This window comes from Macrosteles quadrilineatus, unplaced genomic scaffold (assembly GCF_028750875.1).
Source record: "Macrosteles quadrilineatus isolate MER2022 unplaced genomic scaffold, UCM_ALF_1.0 Scaffold_8__2_contigs__length_117827958, whole genome shotgun sequence".
NCBI lineage: Eukaryota > Metazoa > Arthropoda > Insecta > Hemiptera > Cicadellidae > Macrosteles > Macrosteles quadrilineatus.
The window spans coordinates 117,181,886-117,206,867 of NW_026542601.1; the positions used below are offsets into that span (position 1 = coordinate 117,181,886).

Here is a 24,982-nt window from a genome sequence, read left to right on the forward strand (position 1 = left end):
ATATGAGTTAATAAAGTCCCGAGGTTATTGATCTCTTGGTTTTGGATTTTCTCGTAAAACGTTTTAAAACGGCAATCAAAGTTAATTCCCATTTAGGCCTATTGGTTTATTTGTAAACAACTTTTAATGTAAACTTATCGGTGTCAGTTTGAAAAAAAAAACAACCTCATACAAACAACTTTTTGTTATTTAATAGATTACGTACCTATTCTCTAAACAATGATTGGGTAAAGGCTATCTAACATCATTAGAAGGAAATGTGACAAAAATCACACAACTTTGGGTTTTTGGACGTTTGTAATTTTATTTCTTAAGTAGGTAGGCCGTGTATTCTAGAGAAAAGTACCGGTATCAAGGATCGTCGTCGAACAGTTTGTTATGAATAATTGGGTAGGCGTACGTACCCAAGAGATGGGCTATGGGCCTATTGGCTGTATGGTCCAGCGATTGCATCACACGGTGAGTAGGTACTATTGACTATATATATATAGTCTATGGTAGGAACAGAAAATAACACATTAGAAAAGCGAGTTTAGTATCATCCGTAAACCTCTGTTACAATGACCCACTGCAGTTGTGATTTTTTACTTTACACTTTACACAACCGCCATTGAAGCGCCGTGTCAATGAGTGGAAACCATATTTCTAAGCCATTGGCGACGATCATTATTAAATTTAAAGTTTCCCAGCCGTATACAACACTGATTCAAGGTCTTCTTTCTGGTTATCAAAACTCAAGAACAATTTATACACAAAGAATCTCTGATTCCTGAACTGGATGATGCCTAGTTATTTAATTTCATTTACACGGTTACACTATTACACTATATTATTGCACTTTCGATTAATTAAATCCGTTATGTAAGAAAAACGTTTTTAATCACTTGGGATTTACATTCAAAACGTGATTGAAAAAGGTTGCGGTATTTGTAAACAACATTTGTAAACATATCAGTGACAGCTAGGAAAAATAATCTTGATTCGAACAGCTGTTCGTTATTTCATAGATGATTATGCAATAAAAATTGGACGAAAACTTGACATAAATCGCACAAAACTACATTTTTGAACGTTCGTAATATTATTTACAAAGTAGTGAGGCCATATTTTAATGGCTAAAGACAATCTCGCCAATCCAGTGAATACATTAAAATGACTTGGATCTTGATAGGTACTCTCGTTTTCCAGGAGAAGATAGCGTAAAATGCCATCTTGAGTGTTACAGACAAAGGGAAAGATAGACAGACAGACAGACAGACAGACAGACAGACAGAAATTGAGATAAGACTCGTTTCTGCTTATTTAATGTATAAGACGTAAAAATAACCTAAAAATATATAATTCTGAGCAATGTACAGACAAAACTCTAATTTTATTTATATAGAAGAAGATATATATATTTGGCAGTGATAAACTAAGACACCGCTGAACCGATTGCCACGAAACTTGGTACATACGTGTAGAATTTCATGGATTAGGTTTATACACCATCAATTTCGTGATCCGTCCAATCGGCTTTGCCCCAGTGGCTCTGGAGTTTCCCATGTTAACCTTATGAGAAATGGAATTAATGACTCTTAACAGCTGTTTCAATTAAACAAGTTGGTTCTGTTCTATGATGTTCAATAGCATTAAAGTTACAAGGATTACCAACAGGGTGCAGCACTATATTATTTCTTTTACATTTATGACAACAGCTAATTTGCAACCAAAAGGTGAGTGAGCATAGCGAACGAACTTCAACCTGGAGGCGAGTTAGCGTAGTGAACGAGCTAACCTGAAGGCAAGTGAGCTTAGCGAACGAGCTAACCTGAAGGCAAGTGAGCGCAGCGAACGAGCTCCAACCTAAAGGTGAGTGAGCGTAGCGAACGAACTTCAACAAGGACGTGATTGAGCCATGCGAACGAGATCATCTTGAAAATTGAGAAGTTAAACGGGGCAAAGCCCGCGGGTTACAGCTAGTTTTATACAAAATTCAAAATTTGTTTACATCCATACAAAAATGGGGTTATCGTTACAGTTGGTGATGTTTTAGTGAATTCAATTAACATATTGTAATGTTATTTTGTATAAAATATTAAGAAGAAAATTACTTCTGTTAGATTTTGTGTTTTGATAGGATTTGCAATAGAAAATTATTCAATTATTGTATATTAATTTATTAATTCAAATATATCACAGATTATGAAGTGACGCTGGCTGCTAGTATATAATATACAGACAGAGTGATTTATCTACCTCAATCAGGTCTCATAGTTGCCAAAAAAGTATCCTATGTAAAATACCTTTCATAAACTGTTTAGTCTCTTCTTTACAATTTGACTGGGGTTAAACATTCAACTAAAGGAACTGAGGTAATTTACAATTCTGGTAACTTTTAAACTAAAGAAAGTTATAAAGAAAGTTTGTCAGCATCTAGGTAGATGCTGACAAAGATTTTTCCAGATCTTTGAAAAATGGACTCTAGAAATCAATTAAAAGTGAGGGGACGAAGGCCTAAAGGAATTACTTTTTTAATTACCGCTCACAAGGTGCTAGATCAAGCTCAATCTTAGCCCTACTTAAACAATTTTTACAACTTTAAAGCTTGAAATATTACTCCTCAATTAATTGTAAAAATCGCTTAAGTAGGGCTAGAAAATGGTGTTATATGGAAAACCTTTATTTTATTAATAAGTGCATACATAGATATGGCACACTACTGTTAGCACCTAGTTTAGTTTGTTATGAAACCATACAAATTATTTAAAAATTCATTTAGATATCTCACTTGGATTTTTATATACATTTTAAGCTCCTATGCTAACTGTTGGCTAACTCAAGACTTGTGGCATGCTGTTGATAATCATAATAAAAGTAATATGGATTACTGGTACTAAACTATCTAACATACACATTCTTTCAAATTTCTTAAATCTGCCAATGACAAAAATGCAAAATGTTATTATTCTTTTGCAGTACTTTACGCTAATAGGTGTTAATATTTTTGAACAAATTATAATGTCACAGCAATCAGTTCAATGAAGTAGAAGTTGAAAAAAATAGTGTTCATCAAGGTTACTAGAATAAAAACATCCCAACAGAACAAATAAAATCTTTAATTTTCTTAGACAACATTATTAAAGGAACTAGCTATTTTAACAACACATCCTAACAGTAACTAAAGCTTACAACACTTCAATATGTCCTTTTCCATCTTCTAATCTAGTACATAAAAAAGCAACAAGTTTACACTATAAAAATAACTATCTAATAAAAAATAAAAACAAAAATGCATAATGGTATAAGTACAAGGCCTTTTAAACTAACACAGATACACAATACATGAACATGACGATAGAAGGCACACATTCACCCTAGCCTAACTAAACAAGGCAATACTCAAAACTTGGTTAATACCCAATACAATGCTGTTATGAGACTTGGTAAAGCTACTTTAAAAATAAAAACTATTGAAACAAACAACCAAACACGACAATTTAGGATCATAAGATTATGTGGTGCGAGTCAATAAAATTGATTAAACATAACATTTGATATCATTTGATGGTAACATTTTTCCGGTTACGTTTTATATTTATTTTTTATAAACTACGTTTTGTTATTACTGTTCAAATGTCTATCCTCATCAAATATATTTTGATGGGATCTGGGATCTGGTTATATTTTGTTAAGATTGTGAGCAATTTTTAGCGAAAAACAAATAAAAAAGTTTAAAAATTACATGATGATTACATCACTTTAACAATTACATCTAAGTTTTTTTAATTGCACAGAGTAGTACAAAATAAATACTGGAGGGATATTACACTTTTGTAACAGTTAAATTTGTTATTATTTCTCTTTGAGAAATAAATATTTGACTTACAACAAAACAATTGTCTTTCATTTATTGAAACGGTTATTAAATTAGTTATCACAATCCATTGATAATGTCAACGAAACTATGCCGAGTACCTTAGTTGTTTTATTTAACAATAAATTCAACAAAATATAGCAATATTTATATAACTTTGTATTCCTATATCAAGTCAATCCTTGGATCCATTATCGTTGAAACAATTTTAATTAATGTTAGTAATAAAAAAAAAAAAAAAAAAACAAGTTTAATAGTAATATTGAATAGTTGGATTTTATCTTAAGATATTATTAAACAAACATTTTATGTTGGTGTTAGGAGGATAACTAAATTATTGACATAGTCAAACTGGCTTAACATAGATTAAAAACTGAAAAAGAACAAAAGAAAATAATATTGTTTCTTAGCACCTTCCTGCTAAAATACTTTCAGTATTTCAAATCTTTAATATATAGTATACATTCACTTGAAGGACCCTTCTTTTCTCTTTTGTGGATACATTCTTAGTAATGCTATACTGCAATACAGCACACTATCCACAATGCATATCCACATGCAATATCCACAATAATCACACAGAGAAATGTTAAAATTTTACACAACTACTGAATAAAGTAGAAACAATCTTGAAAAGATCAAGAACCACCTAAATATTTCACATTTTACATAATTTAAAGCCATTATAATAAGAGGATAGATTTATTTAAAATTTGGCAGTGGATAAATATGAATAGAGCATTACAAACACAGTTTATAGATTTTATATTAAAGAATCATTTTGAAACTTAAATGTTGCTAAAGTAAGGTAAAACATTCGTATTACAGTACCTGATAAATTTGTATGAAGTAAATTAATATCAATAGTATGAATTTCAAATTATCAATAATTGAGATGAGGACGCCATCTAGATGCCTATTTTAACCTTAATATGAATGCAGGATGGAGGAAGATAGAGTGATTGTAGTTGTTGCAAATTAGAATGTAAGGTGGCACCCCATCTTGATTTATAATTTTATAATTGATAAAACTATATGGATTACTTGGCAAAGCATAATAATGCATTGTAGAAGATTAATCTTAGTACATTTAGACTCTCCCACGATGAGTGGTAAAGGCACTTAAGCAGAGGATTTGGCTGGCACAAAAGCAGAACATGAAAACGTAAAGTAAAGCTTGCTTGATGAAATACTTGACAAACTAATTTTATTGTATTATAATAACACAATTTATTTTAACTTAGTTTTGTTAATTGGTTAAACAAAAGGACGTGGTTAACCAGTTACAACTATACACAATAAATATAAATTCTTTACACAGTGTTATCATATACTTTCATTTGATTAAAGAGGTCTTAATATACTTTAAGATTACATATATCCTACCATTATTAATTACAGAAGTCCATTTTGTAAATGTTAATGAGACAGGAATACAAAAGGTTTTACCCTTAGTCCGTTTTCATCCACCTTCCAGTAAGGTTGGTATATATAAAGGAATTTTATATGAACATTGACTTGTTATTACAGTAGACAACTTATAGTTGACTACAGTTAGTGAATTATCTAAAACTAAATTTAAGATGGCAAATGGAACTAATGCAAAAACTGAAACAAAATCACTTTAGTGGGCCAAAATAGTTAAAAATGCCAATAAAAAATAAGCACTATCAATTTGAAAAAGTTACTAAAATTTGACAAAAAATAGTTAGATGTGAGATCAGCTGTTTACATTGCATTGTTGTCTAACATATGTTCATTGTTCAGATAGTAAATTAACTATCTATGACTAAGAGTGAACAAGAAACAGATAATGTTTTGAACAGGTTAGAGATTGATTTAGCTCACTTCTGATTCACTTGAATTAGTCTATCAACAGCTCGAAATGGACAGAACCCTCTCTATTTTGGAGACTTCGTTTGTAATATACATTTTTAGCCCATGCTCGACACTCGACGTTGATTAGTATGTTTGCTGTAACAGAAAATTATTGTTTTTAGTGGAATATCATTTTATCATACTGGGAGCATCAGAACAAATAGTGGAACAACTACAGGATTTTGCACTCATTGTCAAACAAAATACTTTGGTCATTAGTCATAACTTATGACTAACAAAAAAAACAAAAATACTCCAATTTGAGGGGCACGCAATAGAACACATCTCACTTAAAAGAAAATTTTAAAATATTTTAAAGAGAAAATTCTAAACAAATAGTTAACACATTTTTCCTAGCGGTTTAAGCCCAATTGTCCATGGATTGGGCTTGGGATTGAAGGAATGGAGAGAAATGATTTAAAAAGAGTCTTTAGCTCTCAATTTGGCACCTCAAACACTCAAATAGCCTGTTCCATACTATTTTTAAAACAAAACTTTATCTATTACACCAAACTTTTGTAGTGGCTATATAATTAACCTTAGGGGTGCGCTCTACCTGTCTGCCGCGCGATGATGCAAGGGTTTAGGATCTCCGTCATTGTCGGCTTATTTCTTAACTGATTGAAAATACATTTTTGGTAATTAATTTATTTCTTATTTTTTTAGGCCTGTGTATCATTTTAACTTTTTGGTAACAGTTAACTTTTAGGTGGGAAGTGACTGGTAAATACAGTTTTTTTAAAGCAATTTACACATACAACTGAATTTTTAGAAAGAAAATTAAAACGATAGTCATAAATTTGAATCTAAGGAGTAAGAAACCTTCTTCAGAAGAAAAAATGTTAAAAGTTAACTGAGTAATTTGGGAGGAATTAAACGTATGCAAGCGCTTCTCAATGTCGCAACATAGCTACTAAAGCTTGAGCTGAGATAGAGTGCACCCTTAAGAGTTCAGATTTCAAAATCAGTACCTACATCAGTTTCAGTAATTTATTTTGTGTTTTTTTCAGGATGCTCTAATAAAATAGATTTGTCCAATATAAATACTAAAAAGGAAAAAGTTAAATACATGCTTCTGTTGATGATTCCAACAAAAAAAAATATTGTTTTATACGATCCCTAGTAATTACTCTATAAAATTATTGTATGAACTATAAATTAAAACTCATGTTCAATAATTTACGGTATTATTTTATATAAAAAGTTCACTGAATCCTTCAAGTGACATATTTGGACGACATCTACAACTCGGCTATAACAGGGATCATTAATTAAATTACCCTTTTTTAACTGTTATCTTTCCTATATAAAATAACAACTACTCTACCTAAAAGAAAAAATTAATACACATAACATTTTATTTACTATCGTCACCTCATCAGGTTTATTATCTCCGTAAGTACTTACATTTAGGCCTCTTGAAGTGGACAGCCACAATGGGACTTAGGTATCCTTTGACGTTCAGGTACGGATAGAAGTATCCAGCGAAGCCGGGCCGGGGATATATCTGGATCTGACCAATATTCTCTCGATCATTCGGAGCTTCTCCCTGACAGCTGACCCAAACAGTGTTACGCTGAAACACATCTAGACATTGTACAGGCTGACCACACATAAACGTAACAATATCGACTATCAGTTATTTAACTTAATAGTAGAGATCAAAGTTTTTAAATAGTTTTAAGCCCTGCTAAGTTATGATTATCATGTCTGCACACTCTCAGTGAGCTTTGTAAGTGGGGTTCTTTTTGTGTTATAGTTCGGCCGCTTAGAAAACGACCTCCTCTAGCATTGGTTAGCATTAGCACGCAGGTCGCTTTGTAAGCGGCCGAACTATAGTTTCAATACCAGTGGCATTTTTAAATTGTGAACATTAACTACTTTGAAGGAAAAACCAAACCGATTAAATTTGATCGTATATGCCAAGGATTGAATCCGTCTCTCTGGCACGGAAGTTTTAGACCCTATAAACACTAAGGCAATAAGACTATATAACACATCTGATCTTTTCAGAGCCCGCCTTACGCAAGTGTGAAATGTTTGGGTGCAAATGGTGCAGAGGCTGATCCAGGAATTTGTTGAGGGGGTTGCACTTTTTTAAATTTAAGAAACATGCTAGACTCACTTCTTGTTTGGTGGTTTTGTTGATGTAGTCTTTGAGTTCATCAGGCATATCATCTGGTAGGTCTTTGGGGTCATTGTAGAAGTCAGGCTGCCATCCATATATCTGAAAATAACATAATTTTGTTTAAAAATGTTGGAGGATATGGTTGGTTTTTTGTGTCACACAGTATTGACTTTTAAAATCGTCTCATGATCATTGTATGCTCATATTCCAGTGGTGCGGAGGGGAGAGAACAAGTGGAATCAGTTCCAACCACTCTGATTTTTCCTTAAATCCTGTACATTAAATCCTATACATTTTAGTCAACCCATGTTTTTCCAATTGGGTGAGCACTAACAAATTTACAACTATACCATTGTTCACTACATATTTTGCTTCTATAATAGCGACATCATATGTCACACTTTGCTCAGATTTTGATGGAATATTGTCTGTGGTACACCAACTCAGTTTTAATGATCGTAATATTAAATGCTGGCCGTATATCCATTGCTGTAATATTGTTAAGCCACACTACATTATTTTAAGGAAATTCCCACGCAAGGATTTAGTCCGTTAACAGCTGTTTGCCACCTGCTTAACCAAATGGGGTTTCATTACTTACTACTGTACTGTAAGTAGAGTATTGTTTATTAGCATTGTTGGGATACTTCCTCTTTTTGGTAGTAAGGGGGCCCGCTCTGGTTGGTTGCATTTTGCCCCACACTACTCAACGCCAGCTCTGGAGTTTGTTTAAGTCTGAATATTTGACAGAAATCAGCAATAAACACCTTAAACTTGTTATTGTTAAAGCTCAATTTCTTAAAAATATTTATTCAAAACATTTATTCTCACCCTGTTTAGCTTAAGGAATACACAGGGGCTGGCCTTGTTGTAGTTATAGCCCTGCTTGTCGGTGCAGGGTCCCCACGCCGGACCGTTCACTTCGACGGCGCACACCTTCCCTTGCGCTGGTGGTCGATCATAGTCACATATCTGCTGGTTCTTACCACCTCCCGGTAACAGCTGACTGTTGTTGTATGCTGCGGAAAATGTAACATGGTTTGTTTATATTTTATAAGTCTTCTAACAGAGAGACTTCTAAGATTATTCTGATAACCTAATTACGTAGGAAGGGTTCTGGATAGTTGGTATCATATTTACTTTGAAGTAATAAGGACCCTTCTGAATAAGCCCCCTTAGATGGTTAAAATATTAAGTTTAATGTGTTATAAACTTTTAATGTGGTGTCAACTGCCTAGAAATAATATAGCGTAATGCAAGCGTTACTAAGATGTCAATGCTATGAATAAAATATACAATTCTATCTGTGAGGAAGCTCATAATTCAGGAGCCTCCCTCCAGAAAAAAAATAATGGGCTTCTAAATAGGCTATATTTGTAAAAAGTTAAATAAATCATAAGGTTTTTATAACCAATTTATATAACTAAATAGTATTCAATCATTCCAGCAGTGAGATGAGTAAGCAATTCCATCTGGATGGTGAATGATGAATTACCTGGCTCTCTTGGACTTTTCAACCATATTCACCACAAGCATTGAATGGTTTTGGTTATAATTTCAACAGACGGCTTTATAACAATGTAAACAGTACAACTGAGTCTGGCAAGGTGTTTTTTGGTAGATAATTTGTCAATTAGCAATAACAACTATCTCCTTGATTAATCTTTTGCAAGGATACCTTTTACTGGTCAAATCGGAAATTTTACCTGAAATTTAAACTCTAATTCTAACCATTTATTGTATTTTTTGCCAAACCCAAGCCTCCCCCCTTTGGTCGCGGTCAGTAGGGACCTCAACTTTGCATTGCTTTCTCGTGTTATTACATCAAACATTTCAATAACAAAATCCCTTTGGTTTTACTTGAGGCAAAATGTTTTATTTTATGAAACTTATAGTATGTATTAGTTGTATGGACAAACTTACGATCTAAAAACTGGTTGAGTGATTGAACCCATGAGGCAACATTTGTCTCGTTCCTGTGATTGTACCAGATGAGCGAACCTTTCTCAACCTCTTGTGACATTGGTCGGTATCCCATGCCTGTGAAAAAAACAAAAAAAAAACGGAGAGATTAAATTTATTGTAAGTTACAACAAAAGAGATTTTAAATTGTATAAAAGTATTCTTCATAATTAACTAGCTATAAACCTTATTTTGTAACATGAGGGATATGGCTTTTACTAATATTATGAGTGAATTTTTTTTACTAATAATATAAATATTTCATTAACTTGTTCGCTACCGCAATAGTACGGTACTATTTTTTTTATTCATATGGACCAGCGACACACATATGCGACGGCCGGTTTTTACCCATAGACTGCCGTCACATATATGCAACGGCTGGTCACATTAAAATAGACCGATGTCGCATATGTGCGTCGGTGTACCAATGTTACAGCTTATATCTTCGTAACGGTCTATTTGAAGGCCCTGAATTCTCTACAGTGGTCTACAGGGATGTCTGTTGCATATGTGCTTCAGTTGGTCTGTTGATATGTATATTAGTGACGTCATATAAAGTTGGCAAAATAGTTTTTTACTTTGCTTCATCACTAGCCCGTGGTCTGCGTGTACTGTCATCAGGCGACACCCGATCTATGTGTAATATTAATACCCCCGCCGCAGCAAACCTGCAGACTAAGCGAATTTCAACTTATCTGATAAAATTTTTACTAAAATATTTCCATAAATAAGACATATTTTTTCCCTATTTAAATAACATTAGATTTAACGAGTGCTTAGGTTTGCTGCTACGGGGAAGGTAAAAAGTGTTTTTTGACCATAAGTCAATAGTATAGGGTGAAATAAATAAATTTGCCAAATTTTTATCAATATATCCATAAACAAGTAAACTACAACAATTTTCATTTTCTCCATGGGAATTTTAAATTACACTATTTTTGAATTTTCTCTGTGACCGTTAGGCATACAACAGCGCTTCATTATACTAAGCTATTTCTTTTTTAAGCTCTACAAAATGGTTTAGAAAGAAATTGCAAAATTTTTTGTTTTTAGGGTCAAAAATGGGAAAACCCCATTTTTACCCCTTAAAACCCCCCATATACCCCCGTTCCCATGGTCTGATTATGCTGGATCCCGAACTCGTTCGAATAAACGTAGGTTTACACGTTTGTACCAAATTTCATCAAAATCGGATCATTTTTGCTCGAGTTATCGCGCTAACGGACACATATATATATAATGAATTTGAACGGATGGTGTTTTTGGCCTCTAGGGACCTCAAAATGAAAAATTAAATCGATCCCGGGTCCAGGTCTTACCATGAGTGTTCCCTAATTAGCTAATTTTCCCTATATGGGAAATTCGCTAAAATGTTTATCTTGGTCTTTTGCAATGACCGTAGTGTCGCATATATGTGGCGATCGGTAGCGAACAAGTTTTAGTACAGATATGAAACACACAATAGCCACTTAACTATGCAAGATATATAAATAAAAGTTATGGACATTTTATAATCTATAACTGACAAGGGAAAGACTGATTTGTTAATTTTAGGGAATTTAAACATAATATTTACAAATAAATTATATTAAGTAGGTATATAAATTGACACTTGATGATGCTTTCTTTTACACATTTTATGTTTGTAAATGAAGGATCGATAAATTTTACATTTTCATCTATACCTAGCTTATAAAAATATAAGGCAACCAAAGAACACCTTACATACAGGTCTCTGGGGGGAAACAACCCTTAGATAATAGCTGATTCATCACCAATATGGGTGGAGGATGTTGATTTTTGAGGTGCAATATCTTTATGATCACATTCACCAGAAATAACTTTTAATCAAAAGCAAGGAAACATTAGAATAGGGAATTATTGTTATCAAAAGGAGTACGTCTAACTTGACGGAAGTAAATGTCACGTTAGTCACTGGACCGTCAGCTGATATTTTTAAGTTTAGGATACAAATCAAAGAAACTATAGGACGGCTATTTATAAGTCTTCATAAATTAAAATTTTATTTAAAAAGTAAAATGGAGTTAAAAAACAAAGCCAAACCATTTGTTACATAAGCAAGTATCAGCAATGATAATTTTAATGAAAGTCTAAAATCTTGGTTGTTATAATTTTAATAGATGGTTACTGTTCAGTGTAATATGTAATGTAGGACTAATTTAGGTCTTACAATCGTTCTACAACTACTATTAAGTTTTATTTACCAAGGTTGTTTATTTTTATATGTTTGGATGGTTTAGACTGATGATTAATTATCAACAGAGCATAATTATACGAATTGGAAACACTTGCACAAAAATGTTACTGGCTCACTTTAACAGTGGAACGTTTCACTAAGCATCTCGCGATGTTTCGTTTTGTTTTGTATGTGATGTTGACGTGTCTTGTTATGGTTAAGTCTGACAAAGAAGAATACGAGACTTTGACTAATCCTACACCTATTGTTTTGTGGCATGGAATTTATGATACTGCTCGATCAGAAGGAAGCATGGAAGGATTTATTGAATATATAAGAGCTGAAATACCAAATGCCCACATCCATTCTTTGATGATCGGTTTGAGTGCTTTTGGGGACAAATTTAATTCACTGTTTATGGATGTCAACAAACAAGTAAAGCTAGCTTGCAGGATGATCTTCAAAGACAAGAAATTAGAAAATGGCTACCACGGCTTGGGGATCTCGCAAGGAGGGCAGTTTTTGAGAGCAGTAGCACAAAGATGCCCTGACCCTCCTATGTTTAACCTAATAACCTTAGGATCACAGCACCAAGGATATTACGGTGTCAAATCATGTTTCATGATAAGGCGTTATACCTTGCAAAACACATATCATACTGGGGTTTCATTCGGAGCAACACTGTATTTGCGCAAAACTGGCACGACCCGATTCACTACAAGACTTACGCCAAGAAGAACACGTTTATTGCAGACATTAACAATGAGAAGGAGAAAAAGAAGGAGAAGTACAAGACGCATCTACTGCGGCTTAAAAACTTGGTGCTTGTCAAGTTTATACTTGACGAAAGAGTAGTACCACCAGACTCTTCTTGGCTTGGGTTTTACACTAATGGGCAAGATAAGGAGATAACACAAATGAGAGAATCGCAACTGTACAAAGAGGACTGGATAGGGTTGAAAGAGTTGGATGAAAAAGGAAGACTTCACCTAATTGAAAAAGTTGATTTCCATCTTGGGTTTACGAGAGAATGGTATATAGATAAAATAGTGACACCATGGTTGACTCCGACCTACTGGAAGAAAAAAGAAGAGGAGAACCCCCACAGTTGAAATGCTATCCCTGACAAGCAAGTATATGAACATTAAATAATATACTTTTTTATGTGAATACATGTATGTCATTTTACAAAAATACCCCCGCCGCAGCAAACCTGCAGACTAAGCGAATTTCCATTAACCTGATTGGATTTACAATAAATTGCCTCCATAAAAATATCACATTTTATTTCCTATTTAAATAGAATTAGTTTAACGAGTACTTAGGTTTGCTGCAACAGGGAGGGTAAGTCTTTTTTTTAAATGTTAATAGTTTAGTAAGAAATGAGAGTATTTTCCAAATTCGATCAAAATATGTTCATAAACAAGCAAACTACAACAGTTGACTTATTCTCCATAAGAATAACATGCTAATTTTAAATTTAAATTTTTTTTGAATTTTCTCCCTAACCATTAGGCACACAACAACGCTTCAACATACTAAATTATTTGTTTTTTTTAGCTCCACAAAATGGTTTGGAAAGAAATTGTAAAATTTTGTGTTTTTAGGGTCAAAAACGGGAAAAGCCTATTTTTACCCCATAAAACCCCATATAAAACCCCGTTCCCTTAGTCCGATCATGCTGGTTCACGAACTTGTTCGAATAAATGTAGGTATACACGTTTATACCAAATTTCATAAAAATCGGATCATTTTTGCTCGAGTTATCGCGCTAACGGATACATATATATATATATATATATATAACTATATTTAACAAAGCATATAGGAAAACATTTAACAACCAAAATTATAAGTTATCATACAGAACAAGAAACAATTCATTTGATTTAATTAACAAATTTTCACAGTCAAACAACAACATATCAGACATAAAAGACAAATCTGGCATATACAAATTAAACTGCAGTTCCTGCTCAAAATTCTATATTGGCCAAACAGGACGAAATTTTCAAAGTAGGTACGAGGAACATATTCAAGCAATTAAATCAAACAACAGAACTACACAAAAATCTACATTTGCAGAACACATACTTTCTACAGACCACACATATAAAAATTATAACGAAAACATTACCATACTAGACATTATTAACAAAGGAACCAAAATGAACATAAAAGAAAATTTCCACATATATAAACACTACAAAGAAGATAGAGACAACATTTTAAATATAGTACACACACAAACCACTAATCCTATATTTAACAAAATTATAAGTGTTAGAAAAACCAACAACTAAACATTCAATAACATGCTAACAAAATTAACACCTGTATTTATTCATAACATAATATTTTTCTTTGAAATTATGTTAACACACTTGAAAATGTCCTTAGAGACGAAACATGTTGTTTTATTAAATAAAAAAGAATATAAAAAAGGGTACTCATGTTATTTTATATATTATTTATTAAGAGATATATATATATATATATATATCTAATATATAAAATTCTCGTGTCACAGTGTTTGTCTGCAAACTCCTCCGGAACGACTTCACCGATCGTTATGAAATTTGGTGTTTAAATTCTGTAGGTATGCGAATCGGACGTAAACTATTTCCCGTTTCGAAATTCTCAAAAGGGCTCCGCCCCAGTGGCTCTGGAGTTTCCCATGTTAACCTTATGAGAAATGGAATTAATGAATCTTAACAGCTGTTTCAATTAAACAAGTTGGTTCTGTTCTATGATGTTCAATAGCATTAAAGTTACAAGGATTACCAACAGGGTGCAGCACTATTATTTCTTTTACATTTATGACAACAGCTAATTTGCAACCAAAAGGTGAGTGAGCGTAGCGAACGAACTTCAACCTGGAGGCGAGTGAGCGTAGCGAACGAGCTAACCTGAAGGCAAGTGAGCGCAGCGAACGAGCTCCAACCTAAAGGTGAGTGAGCGTAGCGAACGAGCTCCAACCCAAAGGTGAGTGAGCGTAGCGAACGAACTTCAACCAGGACGTGATTGAGCGATGCGAACGAGATCATCTTGAAAATTAAACGTAACGGTACTTTCTTTCCATCGGTCTGTCTTAAGGGAAACCTATAACTTAGGCGATACGAAGTTCGCCGGGTCAGCTAGTATATATATATTATTTTCTTGCATGTTTAGGGCTAGTAATATAATAAAAATAAAAAACATGTTTTAAAGGTACTTTGTTAAATATGTTTTTGATTTTTTATATATATATATATTTGAACGGATGGTGTTTTTGGCCTCTAGGGACCTCAAAACAAAAAGGTAAATCGGTCCCGGGTCCAGGTCTTACCATGAGTACTACGGTAATAGCTTATTCCCTATGGGAAATTCGCTAAAAGGCTTTATGTGAAATAAGCCAATTAACCCTTTAAACATGTTAACCTGTAAGTAATGTACCTTATTCAAATTATCAAAACTACATTGGGTTTGGTGCCATGTGTATCAACTCAATCAATCAATTCAATTCAATTTATTTATTTATTTTAGAAATACAACATTACATACATAATGTAAAAAAAAACTCAGAACTTTTTTAAAATTTAACTGCATAGAGCAGGAAGATGGAACGAATTACAATATTCAGATTTATCTCGGATCAAACTCAGAGCATTGGAGTCATCTATTGTATTTTCTTTTCTTTTTAAAAGCCTTACTTCCTTTGTTTGTTTTCGTGGGACAATTTTTTCCAAATTCTCAACCATAGAAAGTGTTTCTATCACTTGCTTTCCTTGAGGAGTGTGGTTTGAAACAGCGCACCTTAACGGATTGGCGTCAAATATACTTCTACTGTTAAGGCAGTTAAAGATTTCGTCCATATTTCCAATGAAGTCAGCAGTCCCTAGTGCTTCTTTAGGGAGTTCTCCGGTACTCACAGCCGTAATCATAGCTGCTTTTACAGATTGGCTGAAGACTTGTGTAGCATACTTTACTTTCATTTTGTCGATGGCGTTTGGACTAATATGTTTTTCAGGCAGTTTGCAAACAGCTCGAGCCTTGTTGTCTGTTGAATCAATATCATACAGAGCCTTAATGTGCCTCCAAGAGACAGTTCCACCATCAAAGTTGATGTCATGTTTCATAAGATTATTCCTGATGCATTTCACGATATGTGGTGCGTCATATACACAAAATACTTTCCTATCTTGATATGAAACGTAGGGTATTTCTGGGGACACGTTCAACAAATTGATGGCTTGGGAGCTGTTTTTCCTTGGCCACACACTAGGACACGCACATTTAGCCCTATGCTAAAAAGTGCATTCAATACGTCCATGATGAGTACGTTTAAATTGGCCCCGTCAATCACAGATGCACATATGAAATAAGCAAACGGCATTTTCCATGTTTGAAAAAGTCCTCTTATGGCGAACAATAATACATGCGTGCCTATCTGATCAGAACGTCCCAGTATCCCAAGGTCTTCAAAGCCTTCTATCATTGACTATATCTACACAAAGTGGATATAAAGTGTGGATATAAAGTCAATGCTTCTATTAAATCAATTTTCTCATTATAACATAAAGCTCTTCTTTATTGACATTTCATTAAATACTAGAACTGTATTTTTTTTCCTTTTCTGACATTGTACTGACTTTTTGTTTTTACAAATTCAAAAATTCTTCGGATATTCCTGTATTTAAATCTAAAACATTACACCACCTAGATATTTACTGGTATTTGGAAGGGACATTTTTTTTGTCATCTCGTAAGCTGTTGTATAGGGCCGGTGACCGGTAGTGCATTTCTATTGACAGTTGTTTCTCTTCTTCACTCCAGCTAGTTCGCTTTTTGTGGAACATTTCCATTCTCAAAAGAGTTTTTAAAACATCGCTTTTGATATACTGACTGGCAGCTAAGAAAACAGCTTCTTTTGGCACGGGCTTCAGTTTTTCTCTTCGGTAACGTTGTTTAAAGCAATGAAGGTTTTTCTTTTTGTCAATCAATTTTTTTTAGCCTTTCCCTCCAGGTTTTCAAGTGAGTTGAAAGCTTTCAAAGTCGGTGTTAAATTGTCATGTAGTGGTAATATAGTTGTTTCCCCATTTACTGGCGTATCTGTTGGATTACTGGTTTCTGTGGATGTTAGAGGAAATTCAAAACCTACAACATTGACTGTAGAAGTATCACTAGATGATGAAGGACCAGCATCAGCGAGAGAGTGGTGATCGTCTGTAGAGGCGGTAGTTAGAGCAGACTGCTGTGTAACAACCGGTGTATATCCATAGTCCTTAACTAGTCATGTTGGCACAGCATCCTTATTTAGTTGTCTTCTTATATTAGCAGTCAGGTTCAAAATGCAGTTCACACACTAAACGTGAATGTAAAGCAGATTCAGGAAGTTCTTTCAGTTTTTTGTTTGCTTTGTTTGCTACCCACTCATCACATACACTCTTTTTTTAATAGGAAATGTGAAAAATCTTAAACTTGGACTGTTAATGTGAGTAGACAGACAACCAATAAAAGAGCACTTCTTAATACCTGGTATTGTTCAAGAAAATATACACATCATAATACAATCGTAATTCACTACACACGTTCTTCCCTCTGCTAATTTATCTTCTAAACTTCTACAGCTTTAAAAAAATCTTCTAATGAATGAAAAGGCACAAATAAAGGTTAACCATAACACAATAAACAATAACAAAAAATATGTAAATATAACAGCTGGTCATGTCGGCAATTAAGTCCTAGGTTGTAAAAACATTCGCTAGGCCTCGCTTGATAATATAAAAATGGCTTGGCTGCAATATCTATTTTGTTTGGCATGTGTAATGTGCAATCTTTAATTTCATAAACAGCTTGAAATGTGAATGGTTTTAGCTATCAGAGGTTCGCTGGTTTTATACTGTTAATATTGACTCACTTTAGGAATTTAAATCAAGCTGTCAAGAGTACCGCATCCTCAAAACACACAACTAAAAACAGGTCCACGACGTAGGAAGTGGTGAAGGAAGTAGTAAAGGCTAAAAAGGTCCTGAGTGTGGGAACCCTTTGTGGCAGTTAGATTAATGGGAGTGTATGTAAAGCTACTAAGATGTCTACCTTTCAATATGCAGATGATACAGCTCTAATTTGTACAGGACAGAACAATGACATCATACAAGCCTCAATAACTCAGGAATTTCAACTTCTCGGGGACCGGTTTGCAGTAAATGGTCTGTCCATGAATGTGGCAAAAACCCAACTAATTCAGTTTTCTGCATCCAATATTAACCAAGAAATCTGTTTAAATACAAACTTTAATTCAATTCACTCACAAAAATCAATAAATTATCTGGGAATTGATATTGATTCACAATTAAATTGGCAAAATCACATTAAAAACCTATCAAAAAGACTACGTTCAGCAACATTTGTTCTTACGATAATCAGGGATACTACTAATTTAAAAACACAAATAGCAGTATATCATGCATATTTTTCATCGATTATTAATTATGGAATTACTGTATGGGGCTCATCAAGTCAGGCCAAAAAAATATTTGTCCTTCAAAAAAGAGCAGTAAGAATAATGGCCAGAGTTCCCAATAAAACAAATTGTAAAGATTTATTTATCCAGTTTAAAATTTTGACCTTTTTTAGCTCTTATATATACAAATTGGCATTAATGGTTAAAAGTGATTTCGATACATTCATGGACTGTCAACCATCTCATACACATAACACAAGATTCAAAAATATTATAAAACCAATTCAACATAGGCTTAAAATATTTCATTTATCTCCTCAGTATATAGGGCCAAAAGTTTACAATAAACTACCTGCTGAGATAAAAAACATTGCCTCAGTTTCTAAATTTAAATCATCTTTAAAAAGTTTCCTTTTGGAGAGGGCATTTTACTCACTAGAAAAATATCTTGGAGATGTGATTACAATTTGAAAGGTATTACTTCTCCCATAAGTTTGTATTGATTGCTTTATTTGTTTTGTATTTTATAATGTAGATTTTTATAATGTAGATTTTTCAATGTATAATTTTATTAGACTTAATGACAAATCACCTGTCAAGAGAATTGATGTAATGTGATGATGTTAAATAAATAAATAAATAAATAATGTATTGGCAATCCTAAAATGCTATGGGAAGGGAGGGAAACAGGTCCACAATGTAGTAAGTGGTGAAGGAAGTAGTAAAGGTTGGCAATGCGGAGTGTCGGAACAGCTTGTGGCAGTTACTTACATTAATATGTATCTGCAATACTATGATGCTATGGGAAGGAAGCGAAACAGGTCCACGACGTAGGAAGTGGTGAAGGAAGTAGTAAAGGCTAAAGGTGCTGAGTGTGGGAACCCTGCTTTGTGGCAATTAGATTAATGTATCGGCAATCCTAAAATGCTATGGGAAGGGAGGGAAACAGGTCCACGACGTAGGAAGTGGTGAAGGAAGTAGTAAAGGCTAAAGGTGCTGAGTGTGGGAACCCTTTGTGGCAGTTTAGATTAATGTATCGGTAATCCTAAAATGCTATGGGAAGGGAAGGAAACAGGTCCTCGACGTAGAAAGTGGTGGAAGAAGTAGTAAAGGCTAGCAGTGCAGAGTGCGGGAAAATTTGCATTTAGTATTATATATTTATAATTTGTTTCATTTATCAAAAACCATGGAACATGATTGCTCCACTGCTATGAAAGCTATCCTAGTATATAAGGATGCCAATGGTATTAAACATTTTTTAAATTTGTTTGCTCACCTGGATTGGTCCCTATAATTGAGCTATCCAGCTGCCACTTGGGGTATTCATCATCTATAGTCATCATGAGGCATTTCATGCAGATGGCGAAGAACACAGCCAAAGCTCCATAGAAGATGAGGTAGAACAGGAAAATGCCACCTGTAAGAACCAATTATTTAGAATACTCTGCTCGTTGTAAAATTAACGAGTATTAATTACAGTAAACAATGATGTAAGTTAAAAGGAATTACCTTTATTAATCTTTTAAAACTGAAGTAGACATAATCCACATATTTTACAGCCAATATATTTAGCAAAGGTAAATATGAAATATGGTAGTTTTGTCTTCTGTTTTGATTTTTAGTGCTATTAGTTGATAGGGATGTAGACTTACATTATTTAGTTAACAAAAATTACAATAATATTCCCCAGTTTGCATGATATCCGTTATAGGGCCGAGAGATAATTGTGCTCCTCTCCTATACTTTGAGGGAGAATTGTTCTCTTCCTTGGGCCCCCAACAAACGTAAAACCTCTTGAGCCCCCGGGCCTTTTATAAAAGTAGCCCTGATTTGCCCTTTCAATTTAACGTGAGTTTAAAGTTGGTTTATAAAGAAGAAAATTGTACTTCACACCTGCATACTCTTAACAGTGGCTGAATTATTTTTCATACTGATATTTGGGTACTGCTTGAATGTCTTCTGCACGATGTAAGTTATTGTCAAAAGTTTGACTGAATATTGACCAAAAAGTCATTTCAACTTGATTGTAGGACATTATTATTGGTTAACACAAAAATGTCAACTTCATTTCACATTATAATACAAATTCCACAGTGACAGTGTCAGGGTTAGAGAATTATGGACTGTAAAAATCCCATTTCATCACATCTATCCAATAAAGCGTTTTCTATGACAAGTTTATTCATCCATACACTGGACAGAAATTGACACTTGCTAAAATGGATACATAATTGCTGTTCATAGTACTAATATTTGCTCATTTGATGGTAGGGTAGAAATGTATATCTACTGGCAAGTTATGAGTTCCCAATAAGATGGTGAAAACATTATAATATAAAATTTATAGCCTATTTAGAAATTATTTAGAATTTAGAGGTATTTAAATTTTAAACGTATACCAGCCACTGTTAGAAAGAGTAAGATTCTATGGCTGTTTTACTGACTAAAACAAGTTTGTATGTTCCTTTAGTTGGAACCTAGTAAAAAATGTTTAGTGGTTATTGGTTTATAAGTGTAGATAAATAGTTTTACTACTTAGGGGTTTAAGATTACTAAACGCTAGTCCATCATACAAACTCAAACATAATCAATCTCCAGAAAACGTGTATTAACCCTTCCATCATTCAACCCTAATGGTTCTAGCTAGACTTCTGGAACATCAACCATTTGGAAGAGTTTGTAAAATAACACAGCTTTTTTTAAAATGTCCAATTTTATTAATTTATTTTTCTTTTAACTTTTACTGTATGAAAAATATTTCATGGCCAATATCAAAAAGGGGTTTAAATCTCTAGAAGGCTATACAAATTGAAAGAATTAGATATTCCTGACAAAAAATAGTATAAAACCTAGTCATTTTACAACAATAATAAACCTAAGTCGAAAGTGCAGTTGAACCTTTGAACATTTTTGGGTATAGGAATTGTACGTATTTCTATCTATAAAAGAAAAACGTGCGACAAAAGGTCAACAGCAAAAGCCATCCCGTCGCCCCATCCCTGGCCAGACTCTGTCGGGGGGTTTGGCGCCAGACTGGATATAGGACAGCTTATCAGCTGATCGATATTCCCGCCATTCCCGGTCCCTGATCAGCTGTGAGCTGTTTGTCCTTCACTTCAATAAACGTGTACCATCATTTGACTCATTTGTTTGTTTTATAGGGTTCAATTACGTATGATCAAAAAGGGAGATAACTTTTGAACAAAATCACGAGTTAGTAAAAACTATACAGTACTCCAGTTCGATTTTAAACTTATTACAGTATTTTATGCCTACATTTAAATAAAGGAGGTTTCTTTGTGTGCAAGTTTGCACAACCTATTAATAACTAATGTCGACAATTTGTTTTGTTTTACGTTCTATGCCGTTGACTGTTGTAGCAGAATTTAGTTTATGTTTTCTTACGACTTGTAAACAAACAAAAAACCACAAAGAACAAAATTCTGTTTTGAAATTATATTGTTGAAACATTCAAACATGATTTATTGAACTATGTTTAACCCTGACGGGAGACAAGACTTGGAAACAAAATACTTCTCTTGAAAAAAAAATGATATGAAAGAATGTAGTTTGAATTCTTCCAATCATAAAACCTACAATCACATTACATAAATAAACCTTTTTTACCTCTTCTATTTTTATCAACAATCTACTTTACGTTTGTGTAATCTTTTTTATGACACGTGTTTGTACAGTATTCCAAACGTTTTATTACTTGGTTGATGCATATACGAATACGACCAAAGGTTTGTATCCCAACAGCTGTTTACGTTCAAATATTCTCGACGTTGTCAGTGTTACCAACTGTTATCAGCTGTGTCAGCAGCAGGAGTACCAACGTAGGCTAATGATGGGAAGCTCGCAGGTGTCAGGTGATAACCTAGATAACACGACCTTCACCACTGGAGTATGTGTAAGATAAGTAAACACGTTTTACCCAGGTACAACTGACTCGAACCAGTTCACAGTGGATTTTCTGGTTCTACCCCTGGCTCAAACAGACGATTATTTGATCAGAGTACGAAAATATTCATTACCATATATTCATTATTATTAATTTTTAAACCATAGACAATATCATGAATATTGCATTGTTTTGTGATGAAATAAGAGACGTTCTTCAACAATAATAGACGTATTATACGTATGCTGTAATGAGAATTGGGTAAGTATGATGAGAATACGTGATGTGATATACATTTACGATGAGTATAATGATGGTAAATACGTTTAAAAAGTATGACATTTTCAATCCATTTTGACTGGCCACGCCGACCATATCCAGGAAAAAACTGGAGACCAAAAAAGTAATACGTCAAGTGTTTGGCGAAATAATCTGATTTTGTACGTATTTATATCACAAACTCGCATAATGCTCAAGAAGGCATCTATAATATTTTATTATAATTAATTATAATAATTTATAATAATATTCTATAATATTTTAAACCCTACAATAATTTGAACTATTGAAATTGGCACGTATATGCTACGAGATTGATATTTTTAAGCCCTTCAAATTTAACTTTCAACGTAGATAAAATTTTAAGAAAAATATATTAAGGTGCATAATTGTTATAGGGGGTACATTGCAAATAAGTGACCAAAATAAATTTGAGCACAAACGCTCATTGGAGTCGAGTTACTAGCAGTCTTTACCAATAGTTTATTTATTAGAAATATATAACATTTTATTGGATTTATTTGGTTTTCACTTTTACAATTTTCAATTCTTTCATACATACTGTGGTGATATGTCCTATCCTAACCACATTAATAGACGCGCAATTCTCAGCTTGAATAATCCAACCTCTGCATTTATAACGCTGAGATTTGCAAATGCGAATCTTGGCAAACTATCAAAGACGACTTTTTCACCTTGAAATCTGAACCGTCAGTCCGGATATTCCCAGCTATATCCGGATATGCCCGGTTCCATGCGGTCCGGTGCGGTTCCGTGGATAGCCTCGAGCAGGGGGTAGTGGTAGATAGACCGGTTTGTGGTTGGAAGGTGACACCAACACCCACAGACAACAAATACACTTATTACGTCATTTAGTGGTCTTTGATTGACTGGACTGGAGACTTTGCACAAATCGAAAGCCACAGCTGTTGGTGTTTGTTTTTTTGTAGGATTTTGGACCTATTTTAAATAGATTAGTACAGCTTTAAGTTTTACGTCGTTTCGTCCATTGGAAACTATATTTTTGAAAATCCTATTTTTCCGTATCTCGATGGGTTTCATGAGGAAATTGACATTAAAAATTAAAATTTAGGTATAGTAAAAAAAAATTAAAACTTGGAGATAGGGTACAATGGATGGGTACATACCCAATTTTATCAAAAATCGATCACAGCCACACGGATTGCAACGTGGATTGAGACATCACTTCGAAAATTACTTTTTTGTGTTCAGAGGGGTCCAAAACTGATAGTTCCACCCAAAACCCAAACTTGGAAATTTTGAAGAACACAATACTGTCCTACTATGTATACGGCGGGAAGAAAGTTAAATACTGCGATTTCTAGTATGATCTAAGTTTGATGTCAATTTAATTTACTAAAGAGATCAAGTAGTTTATCCTTGTTGCTTTTAGGCAAACTTTTTGTTTGTAAATAAAATTTTAAATTGTGAAAACTAATACTGTACAATGATCTTAACGCGTACCTTGCAAGGATTATGGTTTTAGGCCTACAGCACTTATCTTAATCCTAGTGGTAATTTACCGAATATTACTCGAGATAACATTTCAATGATCCAAGTACTCTTTATACAACTGATAGTCAATTGAGATCTGACACAACATGTACTTAATAAACTGGTTATAACTTATATTAACAAGAATTACCACAGAGATGCAAAAATTGTTTTCTAGTTTTACATGTAACTTAGATAAACTTAAAAATTTCGTTAGGAAATAAAAACATCCTGAAGGGTGAAGTAAATTTATCGTAATTAGTAATATAAGTAACGTCAGAGGTGTTCTTGCGAAGTGATATATACAGGGTGATTGATATAAGTGTGCCAGCCGTTTTATTCGAAAACTATAAGAGATATCAAAAAAAGTTAAATGGTAAGTCCCTTGGATTTTTTATTATAAAAATTATAGTCAAGTCAAAAAAATTATTTTAGCCGCCATTTTTCCAATATGGCCGCCAACTTTGATTTTTCTTATGGAACACCCTGTATTTTATGATGTATTCTGGTAGAAAAAGTAACGATTTTATTCTTGTGATTTTTTTCATAAACCTAACAGTTTCAAAGATAATAATGGTTTAAGTTGTGAAATTTTTAATGGTTTTCGAACAAAACAGCTGGCATGCTTGCTTAGGCCTTTATCAAAACTCTTTCTCATGCAGAAATTTCAAAACTTTAACCATTATTATCTTTGAAACGGTTAGGTTCATGAAAAAACCCACAAGAATAAAATCGTCTTAAAATTACTTTTTCTACCAGAATACATCATAAAATACAGGGTGTTCCATAAGAAAAATCAAAGTTGGCGGCCATAT

General features: G+C 33.6%; 1 protein-coding gene across 1 annotated transcript in view; it reads right to left on the minus strand.

The window, feature by feature from the left end:
• Window positions 1-4,085: 4,085 nt before the first annotated feature.
• Window positions 4,086-24,982, minus strand: part of LOC128999742 (sodium/potassium-transporting ATPase subunit beta-2-like) — a 42,790-nt gene continuing 21,893 nt past the window's right edge. Inside the window, exons 2-7 of the mRNA XM_054426401.1 lie at window positions 19,746-19,886; window positions 9,786-9,902; window positions 8,694-8,881; window positions 7,860-7,961; window positions 7,142-7,310; window positions 4,086-5,830 (exon numbers count right to left, since the gene is read on the minus strand). Coding sequence (XP_054282376.1) covers window positions 5,721-5,830; window positions 7,142-7,310; window positions 7,860-7,961; window positions 8,694-8,881; window positions 9,786-9,902; window positions 19,746-19,886 — 827 coding nt within the window. The 3' untranslated portion in view covers window positions 4,086-5,720. The remainder of the gene's footprint in view (window positions 5,831-7,141; window positions 7,311-7,859; window positions 7,962-8,693; window positions 8,882-9,785; window positions 9,903-19,745; window positions 19,887-24,982) is intronic.